Genomic DNA, 19,330 nt, shown 5'->3' on the forward strand with positions numbered 1-19,330 from the left:
ATTTACAATACTTACGTATGCCAGTATTATTAAATACAGTATGTTCATTTTATATACACAATTTCAGATGAATCAAAAAAATGGAAAATTATGATGGTACCAAAAATAGAAGAGAAAATGCGGGTGAACATGAAAATCTACGTAACGAGGACATCAAAACAATTACAGGGGAAGTGGGGGACACGGGGTCGATATTTCGAGGGAGGGAGGGACAAGAATCCGAGGACTTGAATGAGGTTAATAAGTTCATGGAGGAGATGGTTATTGAAGAGGGAAGTCTCGATGATTCAAGTTTTGATTCTACGCAACCTCAATTAAATTTTGACTCTACGCAGTCATATTATACGCTAAATGTAAGTAATAACTATTATTTAGTAATCTATAATACAAAGTAGCATTTGAACTTAATTTAGTGAACCGCATATTTTTTTTATATTTAATGGGTTAAACTATATTTATATATTTTTGTAAATCTTTTTTTGTGATATATGCAATTTAAAAAGACGATTTTCAAGTCTTGATATTTTAAAAACTACGTGGTAGAAAATTGAAATTATTTCAAATATATGCCATATAAATGTCGTTTAACCAGGAAAAAATATGCGGTTCACTAAATTAAGTTCAAATGCCTTTCGTGAAACTACCCCTTTAGGAGTGTCTTCCTGTGTCTCAAAAGTTTGTTGCTGAGCCATTAATGGATATGATTGTCCTTGGCTTTATTATAAATTATGCTTGTCTATATATCATGTATTGTATATTTTGTAATGATATGACTCATTAGTTATGTATTTTTAAAAATTAATAAAGCTTTCTCTTTATTCTAGGCTATAGATCCAGTTGATTCATTATCACACGAGAACACACCCCGCCTCCAAATAAGAACACCTCAATCTAATACAGACAGTGTTAATCTTGTTTCTACAAACAAAAATCAGGAGAAATCACAACCAACTCCTACAGACAACCAGCCTATTCAATCAAGTTCTGCCGGTTCGGTAATAAAACGGCCTGATAATTTGGTTCCGAGTCAAACCACAATTTCCAGTATTAGTACTGACCATCCAGGATTCAGGGAGGATAGAATCCACCATCAAGGATCTTCCCACCAGGGACATATTAGGTTCACCCCAGAAGGTATATTAACAGTTATAGTTTTATTAATATAATATTTATGAAAGTATTCCTCAAAGGATTTTATTCTATATTTCTTATCTTAAGTTGATATAAAACCATCAATAAAAATTAGATTATTTTACTAAGTTAAGCCTCGTTCACTGTATGTCTGATGACAGCAAGAACCTTGAATTCAATCTCTAATACGTCATGTTTCAATAAGATAATAAAACTTAAAAAATGATCTACAACTGGGATATTATTTAGAATATGTATTACCTTTAAGCAGGGAAAAGGGAATGTGATTCTGACAAACAATTCTAAGTGAAAATTTCTTCTCAACCCCCTTCCCTTTTTTTCTCCCCTTCTTACCCACTTCCTTTTAGTTTCCAAAAAACAAGTTTTACTCCAACAAAATATTTAAATTCGGCAATTTCAAATGGAATTAATTGGCTGAATAGCAGCCCCTGCCTTTAAGAACCATATCTGCAAAATACTTATTTTCATGGATACGCATATTTTGAATGTGACGCTAAAAATTAAATATGTCATAATTTAAAAATACTATTACAGGTAATGAAGGTTTCATCGTAACAAGCTTTGCAACTAATGAGGATCCACGGGAAAAAAATAACACACCAAGAGAAGTTGATGAAAACTTTCTACGAAGATATCAACACAACGATCATTTACAGGTTAACCTCCTTTGTAAAAATTATGGATGAAATAAGAAATGTTTATATTTTTTTCTTTTTTTATGTGCTTTGATAAGATTTCAATTGTTTTAAACCATTTTTGGGTATTCTCATCTAATTATGTAATTTGATTATAGGAAAGATTCGGAGCTGGATCAAATGAAAGAGGATCAGTAATCCAGCGAACCTTGGCTGGTCAACATCAGAGGTCAAACTTTGACGCTGCCCCTTTTGTTCAATCTGAGTTTGCTGGAATTAATTTGATAAGAAATCGAATAGTTACCGAAGTTCAAAAGTCCGTTCTTGCCCCTATAAGGTAATAATATGTTTCTAAGCACTTTTGAACAAGTATACCTACAGTATTTTTACTATAGGAGTACACATAAAAGTCATAGATTTAAAAACTCGCCCATATGTATATCTAATGCTTAGAATGAATCCTGGTCAAATGATATCTGGTGATGATGAAAGCCAGTACTACAGCACTGACAGCGCGGCCAGTCCACGGTCAATGGCGGGTGGCGGGGGACTCACGGACAGGGCAACGTCGCCATCCGCGGCATCTGTCACTTCACTTCAGTCTGTTTCAAGTCAGGCTTCTGTTACTGGAAGAAGGTATTGGAAGGGGACTTCCCACGAACAAGAGCAAGTGATTCTAAGCACCTTCCAGCAGCGATTTCAAAAGTCTTTTGTTTGGTGAATATACTAGGTTATGTTTAATGTCGTTAAATCGATTTAAAAAGTTTATTTTCTCCATGTTTTTATAGAAATAAAACTTTGAAAAGTTAGACATTTTGTGACTAAATATCATCAAATGTTTTGTTGAGTTCAAACTGCTATGACACAAAAGTAAACTTTTTTGATGAAAAATGTTAATTTAGAAAAAGGGATAGTAACTTGTAATATTGTAAACAGTTTTATTAGTGTACTTTCGTAATTTATAGCATTTGATAATGTTTTGGCATATTATTTTATTTGAACTTTTGGACTCAACAAAACATTTGATGATATTTTGTCAAACATGCTTAACATTTCAAAGTTTTGTTTATAGAAAACCATGGTGAAACTTAATTATTTTAGTCGATATAACGATATTAAACATAACCCTAGTATATTCACCAAAAAAATATTTAGAATCATTGCTGGAAGGTGCTTAGAATCGCTTTCTCTTGTTCGTGGATAGTCCCCTTTATATTTTCCGTGTAATTGAAAAATTCAATGTATACCTAGTTTAAGTAAATTCAAGTTATTGCTTTAATTTTGTTATCCTAATTTTGACAACTCTAATTTAACTTTTTATTTTCTACTAATAGTTTAAAACTAAACTATTATATTTTATCTGTTTAGGTTTTTAGAATGGGATTATGGTTCAGACATTGGATACCTGGACGGTCAGCCCTCCCAGGTGCAGGCTGCCCAGTCATTATCTACTCTGGAAAAACTAGCTATAGGAAATTATTCTGATATTCTTCGTGAATCTGATGGTCAGGGTCAATTATATGACATTCATTCCAGGGGTAGAAGAAGAAACAGTAGAGGTATTTGGTAAATTTTATAATATATTACTAAGTAGAACGATGTCTGTCTGTCTGTTTAAAGCTTAAGATCTCGGTGACCGCTGAACCGACTTTTGGGGGGTGGGATTCCTCCGCCCTCAAAGAAGAAAAAAATACTCCCACACACAGAAAATTAAAAATATTTATATAGGTATATTATATTAAAATTCAAAGAAGTACGAAAAAATTAGTAAAGGTAAGGATTCTCCGTTTCACTTGTAGCCAAAAAGCCTCTAGAGGCTAGGGAAGGAGCCACTAGTATTATATAAAACAAATACCTTAAAAAAAAAAAATAACTAATGATTTTCAAATTACATCATTAAAGGTAATATTAATATTTTTCTCCACAAATAATACCTATAATAAATCTAGGCCTACCTCCTGACTCAATGGAGATGGACGCTGACGCCAAGATGAAAATGTTTGCAGAAAGTTTGATACGCCAGCGAGAATTAAGACAACACCAATCTCGGCAGCAGCAGGACAACACTCAGCGGGTTAGAAGAAAATCAAGCAGCCCTAAGAGAAATCGAGTATTGGAAGGAATTAATTCTGAAGGAAATACACAGGGCCAATTAAAAGATACTGAAAGAGCAGTACCTGTTGTAAAAAGAAATGAGATATCTAACCGTAAGCGCCAGGATCGTGAAGTTGTATCATCGCCAGACAAAATAAAAATTGGCTCCAGGATGCGCAGATCTAGCTCATTATCAGAGTTGCCACTTTCATATACCACTGGACACATCAACAGTCAGAGTGAGAGCATAGGACCAAATGCTAACATCAAAAATCTCCCGTTCAATGAGACAAATACTGCTAGCAGTAATCAGATAAAAAACGAGGTCGGCCAGAAACAGACAATATGTAACAACACTGAGTCTAGAGGAGCTACAGCCGTCATTAGTGGTCCAAGTTCATCCACAAGCTCGTGTGGTACTGTAGTACCTTATAATAATGCTTATGATGATGAGGATGATTATGCAGGTGATAGTGATCAGCACCATGCTCTGTCTGATAATGATGGACTACTTAATAATCTGGAGATGGGAAGACTGGCAAGTGCTGGTGCCAGTGCAAACAGTCTAGGAGAGGTTACAAGTGATGCGGCTAGTCTTGGAGAACAGTTTTATAGACTCTGTAGGAAAGTTGTTTTCAAAAGACATAAAAGAAAAATGTTATGAAAATCTGAAACTTTTTTGATGTTTTGTTTCAGATTATGAAATTTGAATTATGAAAGATTAATATAAACAAGGGCAACAATATTTAATATCCATACGTACCGTAGTAGATAATTTTGAATGAAATAATAAGGCATTGGGGCAAAGTAACAGTTTAAATTAAACAATTTACTACCTACAGTTTGAAGAAAAAAAATCAAATAAGATTTTGCATATTACAATTATTTTTGATATACCTACTTATTATACAAAATTAATTTTTTATTCTATATTTGAAATAAACTTCTGTATCTGAGCAGAACTTCTAGACAATCATCGAAACGTTCAGTAAGCACTTCGTTTGAAACTGTTATTGCAGCGGAAACTGGACTTGCAAACAGCAGGAAAAAATATTTATACTTTTGTTATTTCCTTATTTTTTATAAGAAACATTAATCTTGTCATTGAACTGTATAAATTAAAAGAAGGAGTTTGGGCTATCGTAATATGTAATTTTTATTTTATTTGTAACCCAGAATGATAGGCAACAAAAAAAAAGTAAGAAAGTTTCTTTTAAGGTCGATTTTCATTTGGTTTGAAAAAAATTCCGGTAAATCGGCTAAATTTACGTATAACAATGTTTATAGAGCAAACTTGTATTTTTGATCAGCTAACATTTTCTTCAATCTACGGAAAATGTCTCTTTATGTATATTAACAGATGCGTCATTTTCTACTATGGGCTTTATTATTAGGTCATTAGCTTAAAACCAGGGAAGGAGGAGGATATAAAATTAAATACACCCTTGGCACCATCTAAAACAAATTCTGAGAAATCCCTTACTTAAAAATAAATAAATAATAAATATTTCAAATTAGTGAGAAAGATTCGTTTGATGCAGAGGATGACAATCTTCAACTAATTAATCAGGTCATTATTTACCATTGCTCATTATTATCTGGCTTTTAAATTTTTAACAACCAATCTTCTATGATTGTATGTCCTTCTGTCACGCTAGTTCTCTATTTTATCTCTGTGTGTGGAATGTTTTTACTCCGACATACTTGCCCTGCCCATGCCCATTAACTTCCTTATTTGGGAGTTTAATATATTAACTAGGGTTGGGCCGGATACTTTTTTGGCCGGATACCGGATATCCGACTGATTTCAAATGCCGGATATCCGGCCAACGCCGGATATCCGGCAAATATCCGGTTATCCGGCCAAATTACCGGATATCCGGCCGGATAACCGGCCAAATTACCAGATATTAAATTAGTAAAAAAAAATTTCTTCAGAAATCTTATATAAATTTACAAAAAGTTAAACTTATTCAGAAAAAATGTTCTTCTAGCTTCAATAATAAGAAAATTATAGCCATTTAAGATTTTAAAAAGCAGAGATTTTTGGTGTAAAGTATAAAAAATTATAGAGCCGGATATCCGGCCGGATAGTTTCAATATCCGGTATCCGGCCGGATATTGAAAATGGCCGGATATCCGACCACACCGGATATCCGGCCCAACCCTAATATTAACATATTAAAATTTTACTCTGAAAAAATAATTCAGGTGAAAGTAAACTCGCTAGGTTCAGCGTCCCAACAATCAGCTAGAGAGTGGAATACAAGGCATCACAACTCCAGATTTCTTGAGCTTCACAGGCAACATCTGGATCAAAATAATCAAATGTTACTACAGAACCAATCTCGTCAGACCTTTAATCAGGTGAATTAAATGTATATAGAAGAATGATATGACAAAGATTAAAATATCACTAATACTCCCTAACTTAGGATTTATTGAATTCAACTGTTTCATTTGATGATCAGATATTATGCCAGGTTTTTAGATTTAAACTTCTCCAATTTAAGGATGAAAGACTTTCCCAACATCTGCAACTTCCTCCCCAACACATCCAAGTTTCTGGAAACAGTTCAGTACCCTCAACCTCAGATGAAGAGGTTGGCCGCAGGCGGGTTCTGTTGGATGGCATAGCCCGCAGGATGGACAGGCTTAGGGGAGCTGAAACTGCTGGAGATACGAGCACTTTAGATTCTGTTCAGGTTAGTATTGTCACCTTTTTTTGTAGTTTGTACATAGTTTATCATTTAAAAAGTCTTTATTAACTTAATGAATGAATATTTACTGCTTAACTCTCTTAAGATACCTATTTGTTAGTGAATAAAATATCTCTATAAAGTTTAAATCATTCAATTTATTTAAAATGTTTGTTTTGGAGCTTATAAATACAGCTTTTGAAAAAAAAGGTTACGGTAATAAGATATTTAATTAATAAGTGAAATTATAATGATTCAAAATATGTTTTTTTGCAGATGATTGATAGAGCCAAGAGTTTCGAATACATTCCTGGAGAATCATTTCCTATTCAAGAAAATTCTTCAAGCTATGAATATTTGCCAGGTATCTTTTTATTTTTTACCATCATTATGAAGGTAAGTTAAAATGAAACTTAACTAAAGTTAGGTCGATCCTAGGTATAAGGTATAACCAACAAGCGAAATAAATCTAAAATAATATTTGGGGGCAGATGAAAGGTCGTCACTTAAAATAATTGTTGGCCCCCAACGACAGCTGAAATAACGTATACGTTTTTTTATGTTTTTAAGCTGGGTCGATCCCCATTTTTTTTTGTATGATTCAATGAACGTTTAAATTTCGTGACCATATAAAAGGATTCCTTGTTAAGATTGGATCTTTAAAACCAAATTTTTACATTGATGAACTATGGACTCAATTTTACAAGCGAAGTCCTAAAATTAAATTACATCCATGCAAATCATTTTTAAAGCTGTTAAAGAAATATGCAACACAATTTTTTATAGTAGACTTTGAAATAATTTTCCTGTTTTTAAAAGCATCTCATAAACTTTTTTAGTTTATTTGATTATTGTAATTTAAGTTTTGGTGCCTAGGTAAATTTGGTTTCACTTTTTTCAGGTCATCTAGTACCAGAGCAGCGTCCACCTACAGTACTTAATATAACACCGCGTCAACAAAATCTTAGCCGGCATGGGGAAGGAGCTGAAAACAATAATACAGAACCCTTGCCATCTGTCTCCAGACCTCATGGTAACAACTCTGATCAAGGATCAAGAGTGGGTGAGGACCTGGCTTCAATTCAAGAACAGATACATCTAGACCAGATGGCCAGAAATTTAAAAGGAAAGTCGCGAGAACTGTATGCTGCTAATATCAACATGACTAAAAATTTTTATAAGAAACTGCGACGGTATCTAGATTTTCTGGCCACACCATCAAATACTGTGGCGGAGTGCAGAATCAAGCAGCAGCTGGCTGTTAAGATTTCTAGGATGTTGTCATCAGAAGAGTCGAGGCTAGAGGTATCCAGTGATCAAAGTAAAGTTCCAGGTATAATATAAAACTCGACATTTTCATCACAAATATTAAAATTAAGCTTTTTTAAGTCAATAAGTACCTACCTTAAAGTTTTCTAATGATGAAATGATTTTTAGGACTAAGTGTATCAGAAGTGGAGCCAAGTTCCTCTACATCTCTCTCATCTTGTCCTAACAAGTCTGCAAGTCCACAACAATTTATCAAGAAAGGTCCAAATTCTGGAAACGCACACCAAGATTCCGATGCTACAACTAGTCCAAATCAAACTGGTAAACTACACATGAAATCTTTTTTATTTATCTATTTTTTGGGTTTTGTGTTTTTTTCCAGGGGATGTAATCATCCGCTGTATGACCTTAAAACTCAGAACCCAATCGGTTCAGCGGTTAGGGTTATCTATAGCTTCATTAGGATATGTACATGTAAATTTCATATAGACGGATAGACAGACAGATCTATTTAGTATTATGATTTAACCAGTTGATTGGTGAACAAATTAAACAAATCATAATATTTTAGGCCGCTCTAATTGGCGTACTGACAAAACCAAATCTGAAGAGAAATATGAACGCAAGACCTTGTCTAAACAGCTAGAAGCCAAGGATGACATTGACAGTACAAATGAATCAATAATTGGAGCAGAATCTTTGAATAAACGTAGAGCAGAGCATTTACGCATTTTAAAGCGAGAGCTAAAAATCCTTGAACGTTTGGAGCGCGAAAGCAAGAAAGAAAACGTACCGTTGTCAAATTCTAACAAACATGTAGCAACATTGACAACAACACCAAAGAACTCTCGGAAGTCGAGTCACTCATCAGCCGTGACTACAGCGGGGAAATCATTAGCTACAGGGGCTTCCCTGTCGAGCCCCTCGCGAAAATTATCGTATAGCAAGCGTACACATGCAATGGATGATATATCCAGACTGGAGGAGGGTGTATCTGGTGCAGCTGGATTAACAAGAGATACAACAACCATCACTGACTTTGCTTTTACTAAAGATACTTCAACTGAGAACAAAAATAAAAAAGATCATACCCTGGCTGTTGAAACTCCGACTCTGACTGAGCACAAACGGTTACGTCAACAGACAACGGATGTTGCCGTATCTGCAGCTGTAAATACTAGACACACTCATAAAACAATTGAGGGCGACGGCGAGCTTTGCAAAACTATGTCGAGCGACGATTTACGACGGCATAACCGCCGCAAAGAGCGGCGGCGGCAGATGGCAAAAACAGTTGACCAAGGAGCCCAGTATCAACAAAAAATGTACACTAAGACAAGGAAATTAGTAGAACGTGGCACACAAATGACAGAGACGGATGTGAGCTCTATCCTAGCTCTCAGTGAATCAGAAATCAGGTAATAGTTTACATTTTTACCTAATGAATAAAAAGAAACAAAAATTTGATCCAGCAACACCAAAGGTTTTCTTTAAAATTACTGTTTTGTGTATTTAAAAGTTCATCTTTTTATCTGCAAGATAAGATAGTGATAAATTTCTATTCTTTCGAATTAGTTGACTAAAGAAATTTCCAAATGGGAAAATATTTACTAAGTAAAATTGGATACATAATTATTTAGATCCAGCAAGAAGGTGACGAAAAAAGTGCGCCATAGTAAATATCCACACCAGAACTCATCATCTAGTCGTACAGACACAATAAAAGTTCACACAAGATACATTCAGTCACAATCTAGAGAAGTCAGTGTTGGCGCTCCTGCACCGCCACATGTAGTACCCAGCGCCCCTTCTTCAACCGAACAGTCTCCAGTTGACTTCTCCCCGCCTCGTGCTGGTGGTCCAAACTCTGGTGCACATGAATATTACTCTCCCCAGTGGCAAGATAAAGAATTCCAACACTCTCCTGTGCCACATGAACACGGTCAACCACACAACCATCAACACTTTGATCCACGAGACAGGGTCCACTTTAATCCTACCAAGTATGAAAAGATGGAAAACCCTCGTGGCCGGCTTGATGATGATACATCAACAATAACAGAAGGTGACTTAAGCGCAAGCACGCTGTGTACATCCAGTGTAGACACTTATACTCAGGAAATAAGGATTACAAGGACAACTAGACATCAACAGTGGAACAAGGAAAATATTCCACAACATAAGAGTAACAAGGTATTATATTTAAACTTACCAAAGAAAAAAATATTTTTGCTTTAAATTTTTCTCATTATTTTTAATAATACTTCTATAAAAATTGATTTTCTTTTTATGTTAAAAATATCTGTAAACCATAATATACCATCATGTGTTAAAGCATATTTTTAGTTAATTGAATAGACAAAAAGTAGAATTTTATCATAACGTAAAATATTCCTTAAGTTATTTTGATAAGTTTTGTTAATTTTAGTCAAACAGACATAGAAGAACCCAAATAAGCGGCGCATCACCCAAGAAAAATACAAAACCCGTGGCCTACTTTCTACCCTTAGATAACCTCAGTCCAATAAGACTGGGTAGAAAGATCCTTCGAGATTCTCAGCCAACTTCTGGAGGTTTTCATACTAGTGGGCACAGAGATATGTTAGCCAAGTATATTGCCACTGTAGATGCCAATGCTGGTAAGTGTTGTGTACCTGTCTGTCTGGTAAGTGTTGTGTCTGTGTACCTGTCTGTCTGGTAAGTGTTGTGTCTGTCTACCTTTCTGTCTGGTAAGTGTTGTTTCTGTCTACCTGTCTGTCTGGTAAGTGTTGTGTTTGTGTACCTGTCTGTCTGTTAAGTAATGTGTCTGTGTACCTGTCTTTCTGGTAAGTGTTGTGTCTGTGTACCTGTCTGTCTGGTAAGTGTTGTGTCTGTGTACCTGTCTGTCTGGTAAGTAATGTGTCTGTGTACCTGTCTGTCTGGTAAGTGTTGTGTCTGTGTACCTGTCTGTCTGGTAAGTGTTGTGTCTGTGTACCTGTCGATCTGTCTGGTAAGTGTTGTGTCTTTCTACCTTTCTGTCTGTAATGCAAATATCTCTACTGTTAAAAGATGGATGTGTAATAATTAATATATAATATATCTTGTAGTCAGCACTTAGTTTAACCATATTATTTTAATATTAAATCATGAGGTCAAAAGAAAAAGTTTCTTGCTGCATTTGTTCGAAAGGTTTCGTGATTTTCTATTTAATCCTCTCTTTCTCTCCTGTTTTAATTTAAATATTATGTACTTTTTATTCTTATTATTAATATACTTACTTCTGTCATAATTACACTCCTTTATCCAAATATAAATTAAGATTATTTAATGCTTAAGATTATTACCACAAGCAACGGAACCCTCACAAAATTGTGCTGCAGAGCCGCGGTGTTGGTGAGGTTAGTGAGGAGGGTTGTCAACACACCAAGCTTTCTCTCCAGGAAGCTCTCCTACGCAAACATCCACATTTTGTCCATAGATGTCAACACAGAGTTCAAATTCTCAAACAGGTAATCAATGTTTAAGAGAAGAAAAAGATTTTTTGTTGTAAGCGAACTCTTAAAGTGTAGAGGGGTTAGTGTTAAGCGATTTAAAAACAACATTAGGTTTTAATTTCCCCTAGTTCAATTTTAAAAAGCTGTCGAAACTTAAAATTTCTATTTCTTACAGAATTGAGTTATTTGCATTGGTTTGGGGCATTTATTTCCCATAAGCAAATTTTTCTTACACGAATTGAGATTACCAGAAATTAAAGTGAAACTATTTCTTAAGATTCGTGAAAGTCGTGAGGAGAGAACAGAGAGATACAATGAGTGGCTGGAGCAGTTAAGAGATTTAAGCCCCAACGCCCGGAAGACCATACGACCGCCATCGCCCCCGCCACAGCCACGACTCTTTAGCCACCGCGAAATGGTTGTAGCGACCCGTAGCAAATATGCTGCATTACCAGAAGTTCTTCATCAAAGGTAATTTAATTATTTTTTGCTTAGTAAAAATCATTTTTTGTTTCAAACGATTACAGTGCAGATTTTATGAAAAATAAGACTAGGAATACTAGGTAACAAACATTCTTTAACTTTTTTATTCGTTAATGCAAGTCTGCCTTGAATTTTGTTTATCATAAATTTTGGGATATATTAATATCCTTCCATTGTCCTATCTGTGTATTATTCAGGTATGAAACAAAGAAAGAGGGAAGATATGCAACTAATAGATTAAGAGCAGAGGTGTATAGTAGACAACTAAAAAGAAGAACTAAGAATGGACAAGTATCCCTCACTCACCACGCCAGAGTATTTTGATTCCAATCTTTTTACTTTTTACCTACTTATTTTTATCACCAAAGGATCAAACCCTAATTGTATAATTGTTGTGATGTTATATTTTTGTGCCACAATCCATTTACAGTAATGAAGCTATTTTGTTACATATAAAGTTACCACACAATCGTCTATAGTGTTTAGTTTGAAGTAGTAGTATTCAATTTTATTTTTGTATCTTTTGGAAGCTTATTAGTTTGGATATATTTGTATATCTTATTTGACCAAAACTTTTATTATTTACTTTTGACATTTAAATCCGATATTTGTATTTATTGTACAATTACATAAACATTAGCTTAAAAATACAACTTCATTGTACCTTTTTATTAAAAAAAATCTGTGTTATCATCCTTGACTGCCTTTCATTAAGCATTTTTTATGATATTTATAATTCTTTGTATTCTAATTGTTATGACACAAACTTATTGTGAAATAAATATTAAAAATATTTGTTTTTTTCTCTTATTGTTTGAAAGCAATAAAAGTGAAATTAATGAGGTATTTCCTATATCCTTCCATATCCAATGCAAAATTTGAAAATTTTCTTCAGTAACCTGTATGTAATTATGCTTTTAGTGTTGTCTTGAAACAAAAAGTTCTAAACCTTACAATTTTAAATCTTATGACACCCAATGAGATAGCAAGAAAGAAAAATTTTCTGCAAACTTGGGGGGGTTAATAAGGAATAAAAGAAATAAGTCTGTTATTTCTATACTTAAAATATTTAGATTATAAAATTAAATCTCTTCTCTTTGAAAACACAAGGAGAGTTTAAATCTTCGTATTTCTAAATATTTCCTATATTATTATTTCTTGGTGCGTGTATGTATATCGGTATCACAAGCAACGACAAATTCTTAAAAATACCATATTTATACTATACTTTTAGGCCATAAAATTAAATGTTTCAATATTTTACCTAATAAAGCTTTTGCTATTTAAAATATCGATCCTAGGTATATAAAGTAGTAAGGTTATTTTTGTCTAAAACTAAAGATTACTGATTAACTTCTCCTTTTCAGGGATGCTTTACATTGCACATAGGTTCCCGGATGGTCTTAGACTATTTCACTTTTAGATTTGTTCTTTGAGAGGTTTTTCTGCACCTTTTACCTCTTTGAATACTAGGGTGGGTCGATTTTGGAATTTCATATTAGTAGACATTGGCAAGGGTTACTGGGCCAATATAAAACCCTGTAAAACTTGAAAGAGGATTTTTAATCCAAAAACAACGGGCGCGCGGGGGGTGTAAAATGTGCCCGCCCCCTTATAAAACCAAAAATTGAAATTCCTTTAAACACAGGCATGTTGCATATCAAAATGACCGCATTGAAATGCTGATTACAGATCTGAAAATCGTTTTGAAAAATATTGATTCAGTCTGAAATGATTTTCAAATAACCTTCTAAAATGAACAATTTTGACTAAATCGGCTGTTTTTAGGTACTTAATGAGATCTTATTCGAACTAGGAGCAATATTTTTCAAAACGGTTTTCAGATTCGCAATCAGCATTTCAATGCGGTCATTTTGATATGCAACATGCCTATGTTTGAAAGAATTTCAATTTTTGGTTTTATAAGGGGGTGGGTACTATTTATAACCCCCGCGCGCCGGCAGCCATAAGAGCCAAGTCAATCAATGAAACTTGAATGGGGCTTATCATACATATATATGACTTCCACAACTTATGATAACAGTAAAATCAAAAAAAAAGGTGAAATGGGCCCACCCTATTGAATACACGAGAGGCTGGGGACGCAACCACTAGATAATATAAAAAATTCCATGAGAATAGCTAATTATAAAAACCACAAACACAGATTTGTTGGACCACAAGTTATCAATTTATCAATTAGTTTAATAACAACAAAAAGGTGTAACAACTCGTGTGCCAGAAAAAGTGAAATTAAGATTGATATGGTCTGTTGAATAATTAAAGTAGTAAGGCTTTTCCATCATTATAAATTGTACGTCGCTATGACTGGACAAGGGACAATGATTCTACAGTGTGTTTTTTATGAGAACTTTTTTGAAAGCAATTTTACCCCACTTATAGTTATCAGAATTTAAAGATTAATGGCTTATTTTTTTCGTTTTTTAATGCAATTAATAGAACAACAAAAAAATATTTCAGTTTTTATTTAAAAAGTACAGTAAAATCTAAAATTCAAAACTTAGGTGTCAACATCTAAAAATGGTTTTAGCGCATTTTTCTAATGCTCAAATAATCAACCTTTTGCAAGAATGGATGCTAAACACTTCAAAATTGAGCTATATAAAGCTAAAAATGAATACAGATACTATTAGGGACATGTGCTAGAATATATCAAAGTTTGAAGGTCATATCTCAACCAGGGAGGGAGTACTGGCCCCCCAAAGTCGACTACAGAAAATCCATTTTTTTAAGAAAAAAGCACTAAAACCATTTTTATATGTTGACACCTAAGTTATGAAATTTAGATTTTACTGTACTTTTTAAATAAAAACTGAAATATTTTTATGTTGTTCTATTAATTGACTTAAAAAACAAAGAAAATAAGCCATTAATCATTAAATTCTGATAACTATAAGTGGGGTAAAATTGCTTTCAAAAAAGTTCTCATAAAAAAAAAACACACTGTAGCAAACAATGCTCTGCTGTCGATAAAACTTGCCTTCTTCATTTTATCCCCCATAATTCCACCCCCTCTTTATTTGATCCTAAAACCAAGTATAACCCCCCCCCCCCCCTCAAAAAAAATTAACTAGTGATAATACAATTAATGATAAACTGATAATAAAAACCAAATTTCTCCTTTTTATTCATTAGAATTATTAGTTAATTATGCTTGGATACAGCTAGTTTCAACTAACCAATCAAGATTTTACAATAGTAACCAAAATTTTAGCCCAGAAAGAGTGTGCTTAAAAAGTTTGGGGACCATAATATCTTACAGTTACACAAAGTATAATTATTGGAGAAAATATTACAAAATTTAATTTATGATTGTCTGATTCAATATACTTACAAGCGCAATGCATAAGTATTTGACTTAATTTTTTTTTTTAATTTTGAATTTTTAGTAGCGAAGCTACTCTATAATTTGAAATGTCCGTCTGTCCGTCTGTCTGTATGTCCGTATGTCTGTCTTAGTTTGGGGGAAACGTGATTTTCTCGGCTCCTATAAATGATAAAAGGCTGAAATTTTTTGACAACATTCCCATTATCAAGGAGCACAATTAACTATAAAACATCAATAGCGATAGGACCGCTTTTTAGCAGGTTTTAGGCTATTTTTGTATTTTTCACATTTTTCTCCATATCTTTGGTGTTTAAGGTCCGATTTCCAAATTTTTTTCAGTTATAGAATAAGAATTAAATTTTCTGTCGTTTCAAGAAAACAACTATGACGTTCAGACTGCCTTTAAGCAGGTTTTAGGCTATTTTTGTATTTTTCTCTATACCTTTGGTGTTTATGGCCCAATTTCCAAAGTTTTTCAGTTTTATATATCAAAATTAAATTTCCTTTCATTTCAAGAACACATCAATGGCGGTCAGGTTTTTGGCTATTTTTATATTTTTCACATTTTTCTTCATATCTTTGGTGTTTATGGTCCGGTTTTTTTAAATTTTTGTAGTTAAAAATAGCAAAATTAAATTTCCCGTTGTTCTGAGCATCCAGTATGTAATTTACTTTGACCGTCAGTCTGTTAGTCATAGAACTGAAATATAAAAAAATATTAAAAATTAAAAACAAATGTTGAAAATGTGTCGTGATTTTTTCCTAATACACATGCTTTTGTCAACTAATATCTAAATTCTTATTTAATTGTTTATGCTTCGCTACTTATGGATGTTGTCATCCTTGTTTTTTTCAATTTTGAATTTTTTTTTAAATTTTGAATTTTTTTTCTTTTTTGAATTTTTTTTAATTTTAATTTTTTTATACAACCCCCACTCCCTCGGTCCCCTTATTTTTCTTAGTTAGGTTAGGTTAGGTTATAGGCAAGGGGGCCGAGCGCTGCGGCCAGGTAGGCTAGGGGGCCGAGCGCTGCGGCCATAACCATTGTTTTGTAGACAGGGTTATTAAAAAATTTCAAAATTGTCATATCATTAAAATAGTGGACACTCCTGCGTTTTACTTAAGCAATGTCCACTCCGACGTTTGTCCACTCCGACGTTTTTCCCACTCCTATGTTTGTCCACTCCGACGTTTGGGACTCCTGCGTTTGTCCACTCCGACGTTTGGGACTCCTACGTTTGGGGTAGGACCTTAATTACAATCTTCGTGGATTTACTTTTCTGTAACTGTAACTCAATGTACGTCTTTTATTGATTTGTTTTGTATTTATAATTTTACTTTCCATGAATGAGATCATTCTTGTTATGTTTATAATTCATAATTACACACACATTTGCTCTTTAATCATAAATTTTTCATAATTACTTTTTAATTCACATATTATTTTAACATAAATAAATCATTACATAAAAATCAATTCGTTACATTTTTGAAAATTTATTTAAAAGGTGAAATTTTTAAAAGGGAAGATGGGAAATGTCCATGTTTTTTACAGAAAACAAGGGTGAAAACATCCAAAAGAGCTGAGATCTCAGATCAGACAATAAAAAAAAAGAAAATTAATAAGCAGAATTTTAATTTAAAAGAAAACAATTAATATTATATAAATTTGTTAGAAAATTGTTAAAATACATGTTATTGTTTCTGGGCATACATACAGTTTTAGGACTTGGTTATGCTTTGTTTATAACATTGTACCTTGTTGTCCTAGGAATCATTATTCCAAAAATCAAACTTATATAGTATTACTATCTACAAAGTTTTTAAAAGTAATATAAGTGCAAAAAATAGTATAATTTCCAGTAGGCACTAAATTACATTGGAAGGAAACCGGTTCTGAGCCATACTAAAATTTTAGAGTATTTTTCTCGAATGATAAAAGTTTAAGATTGGTCCCTGTTTTTAGCCCGAGTTTTATATCTATCTATAATACAAAGTAGAACGATGTCTTTCTGTTTGTGTGTTTGTCTGTTTGTTTGTAGCGAAGGATCTCGCTAACCGCTGAACCGATCGGGTTCTCCTTTACAGGGTAGCTTCTCATAGGTCCCGGGAAGGTTTATAACTATTTTCTCGGGGGGTGGGACACCCCTAACCCCCCAAAAAATGAAAAATACCCCCCCCCAAAAAAAAAAAAAAATTTTCTTTTTAAAACTAAAATTAAAATAGTGGGGTCGACTAACCCCCCCCCCCGAAAAATAAAAAAAAAATTCCCCCCCCAAAAAAAATTTTTTCTTTTTTCTTTTAAATCTAAAATACGAAAAATTGGTTTGATCAAACCTCTTGGGGCAAAGCCCCTAGAGGCTAGGGGCGAAGCCGCTTGTAATACAAAGTAGAACGATGTCTGTCTGTTTGTGTGCTTGTTTGTCTGTTTGTTTGTAGCGAAGGATCTCGCTAACCGCTGAACCGTTAGGGTTCTCCTTTACAGGGTAGCTTCTCATAGTTCACGGGAAGGTTTATAACTATTTTCTTGGGGGATGGGACACCCCCAACCCCCCCAAAAATGAAAAATACCCCCCCCAAAAAAAAAATTTCTTTTTAAAAATACAAATAAAATAGTGGGGTCGACTAACCACCCCCCCCCCCCAAAAAAAAAAAAATTCCTCCCCCCAAAAAAAATTTTTTTCTTTTACTTTTTTATTTTAAATCTAAAATACGAAAATTGGTTTGATCAAACCTCTTGGGGCAAAGCCCCTAGAGGCTAGGGGCGAAGCCGCTAGTCTATAATATAAAGCAGAAAGGTATTCTGTCTAAAGCTGAAGAACTCAGAATATGCTGGTCCTAATTGGTTATTCTTTCTAAGGAAGCTTTTTAAATATCTTGGGGTGGTTTTAACCTATTTTCCTACCCTCACTAGCTCTCCTTAAAGGCTATAAGATCGAAGCAATAATTTATAACTTTAAATAGGGCTTATGTCTAACTGATAAGATTTCTGAATCCGATGGATTTATTCTCCGTTGCATGGAAGCTTTGTATATGTCACGATCAGGTTACAGTTTTGAAAAAAAGATATTAGACAAATTTTAAAGTCTTGTGTCGATATAATAAGAACATTAAATATAGACAGGGATTATAGACAGGTGGGGGGGTTCTTATTTTCTTAATCAACGTGAAAAAAAACCCTCTTGCCAAATAATTTTATAATTAATGTTGTTCATTTATGTTGACAACAAGACAAACAGTGTTAACCCCTGTCAAATTTACATCTGACCTGTTGACATACAGTTTAATGGTTTATGCTAGATTTAAAAATAAATGGCCGTAGCTGACAAAGTTTCGACAAGAAGTTATTCAATGTAATTAGTAATGTCGACTAGAAATGTTAAAAGTGGGCATAGCTTATTTACAACATTTGATTACTGTGTTATATTACAACTAGTCATCCTATAGATACATAAGAGTCAAAAATCACTCAAAGAAACAAAAAAAGCTTGGACCAATACCCGCCCTCTAAAATCTGCAAAAAAGGAGAACACACACATATATCCTTATTTTAGATAATAAATGCACACAAGTTTAATAAAAAATTGTATACTAGGGGGGTAATGTGTCTTCTTTACACTTGAGCAAACAGTAATGGACGTATATTAGAGATACAATAGAATTTGTCAGTAATACATTTAAACTTAGTAGCAAATCTAATATACATTAGTAAGTGACTCACAGTGCCTTCGAAGGTGCTTTGACTTTAGTGTCAGAACCTAAATTGGCATATTAGGTCATGAGAAAATATGATTATAATAAAATTCAATTTATTCCTAGTCCACAGTGCCTTCGAAGATGCTTTGACTTTAGTGTCAGAACCTAAACTGGGACATAGTGCATTTCGTTACCATAGGTTAGGTAACTTCATTTCACTTTTCAATAAAATCTAAAATGCAGCCGTTTTTGAGAAAATTAGATTTAAAAATTTAAAGTTCAATTTTCATCCACTAGGAGTTACTGCAAAAACATGACAAGAAAAGCTAAGATTTTTTTTTAAAAATTTTGAACAACTTTGCTTTTATAAAGTTTTTCATAAAACCACTCCTGAAGTGAGTTAATTAATGGCCATTTTTATCAATTGCTTTGCTAAGGTCACGGAAATTCAGCCTTAAATAAATCATATATAGAGAGGTT

General features: G+C 33.6%; 1 protein-coding gene across 1 annotated transcript; it reads left to right on the forward strand.

Moving 5' to 3' along the window:
* The first annotated feature begins 47 nt into the window (after positions 1-47).
* Positions 48-12,600, forward strand: LOC145316663 (uncharacterized). The gene is made up of 20 exons (XM_080157331.1): positions 48-353; positions 825-1,134; positions 1,687-1,808; positions 1,946-2,124; positions 2,241-2,423; positions 3,156-3,346; positions 3,737-4,503; positions 4,840-4,923; positions 5,398-5,451; positions 6,093-6,248; positions 6,395-6,586; positions 6,857-6,944; positions 7,482-7,913; positions 8,018-8,170; positions 8,421-9,267; positions 9,490-10,042; positions 10,278-10,488; positions 11,165-11,337; positions 11,600-11,793; positions 12,003-12,600. Exons 1-20 carry the CDS (start codon positions 81-83, stop codon positions 12,127-12,129), a joined length of 5,289 nt encoding a protein of 1,762 aa, XP_080013457.1. The 5' UTR covers positions 48-80; the 3' UTR covers positions 12,130-12,600.
* The last annotated feature ends 6,730 nt before the right edge of the window (positions 12,601-19,330 follow it).

The sequence above is a fragment of the Acartia tonsa genome, chromosome 4 (genome assembly GCF_053477335.1).
Source record: "Acartia tonsa isolate MP-2025a chromosome 4, ASM5347733v1, whole genome shotgun sequence".
Taxonomy (NCBI): Eukaryota; Metazoa; Arthropoda; class Copepoda; order Calanoida; family Acartiidae; genus Acartia; species Acartia tonsa.

Excerpts from the sequence above, each read along its gene's own strand:
- LOC145316663 (XM_080157331.1), top strand. The coding sequence starts at position 81 with ATGGAAAATTATGATGGTACCAAAAATAGAAGAGAAAATGCGGGTGAA. Across the intron at positions 3,347-3,736 it reads TAGAAGAAGAAACAGTAGAG|GCCTACCTCCTGACTCAATG; the intron begins GTATTTGGTAAA and ends TAATAAATCTAG. Across the intron at positions 11,338-11,599 it reads GAGTTCAAATTCTCAAACAG|ATTCGTGAAAGTCGTGAGGA; the intron begins GTAATCAATGTT and ends CTATTTCTTAAG.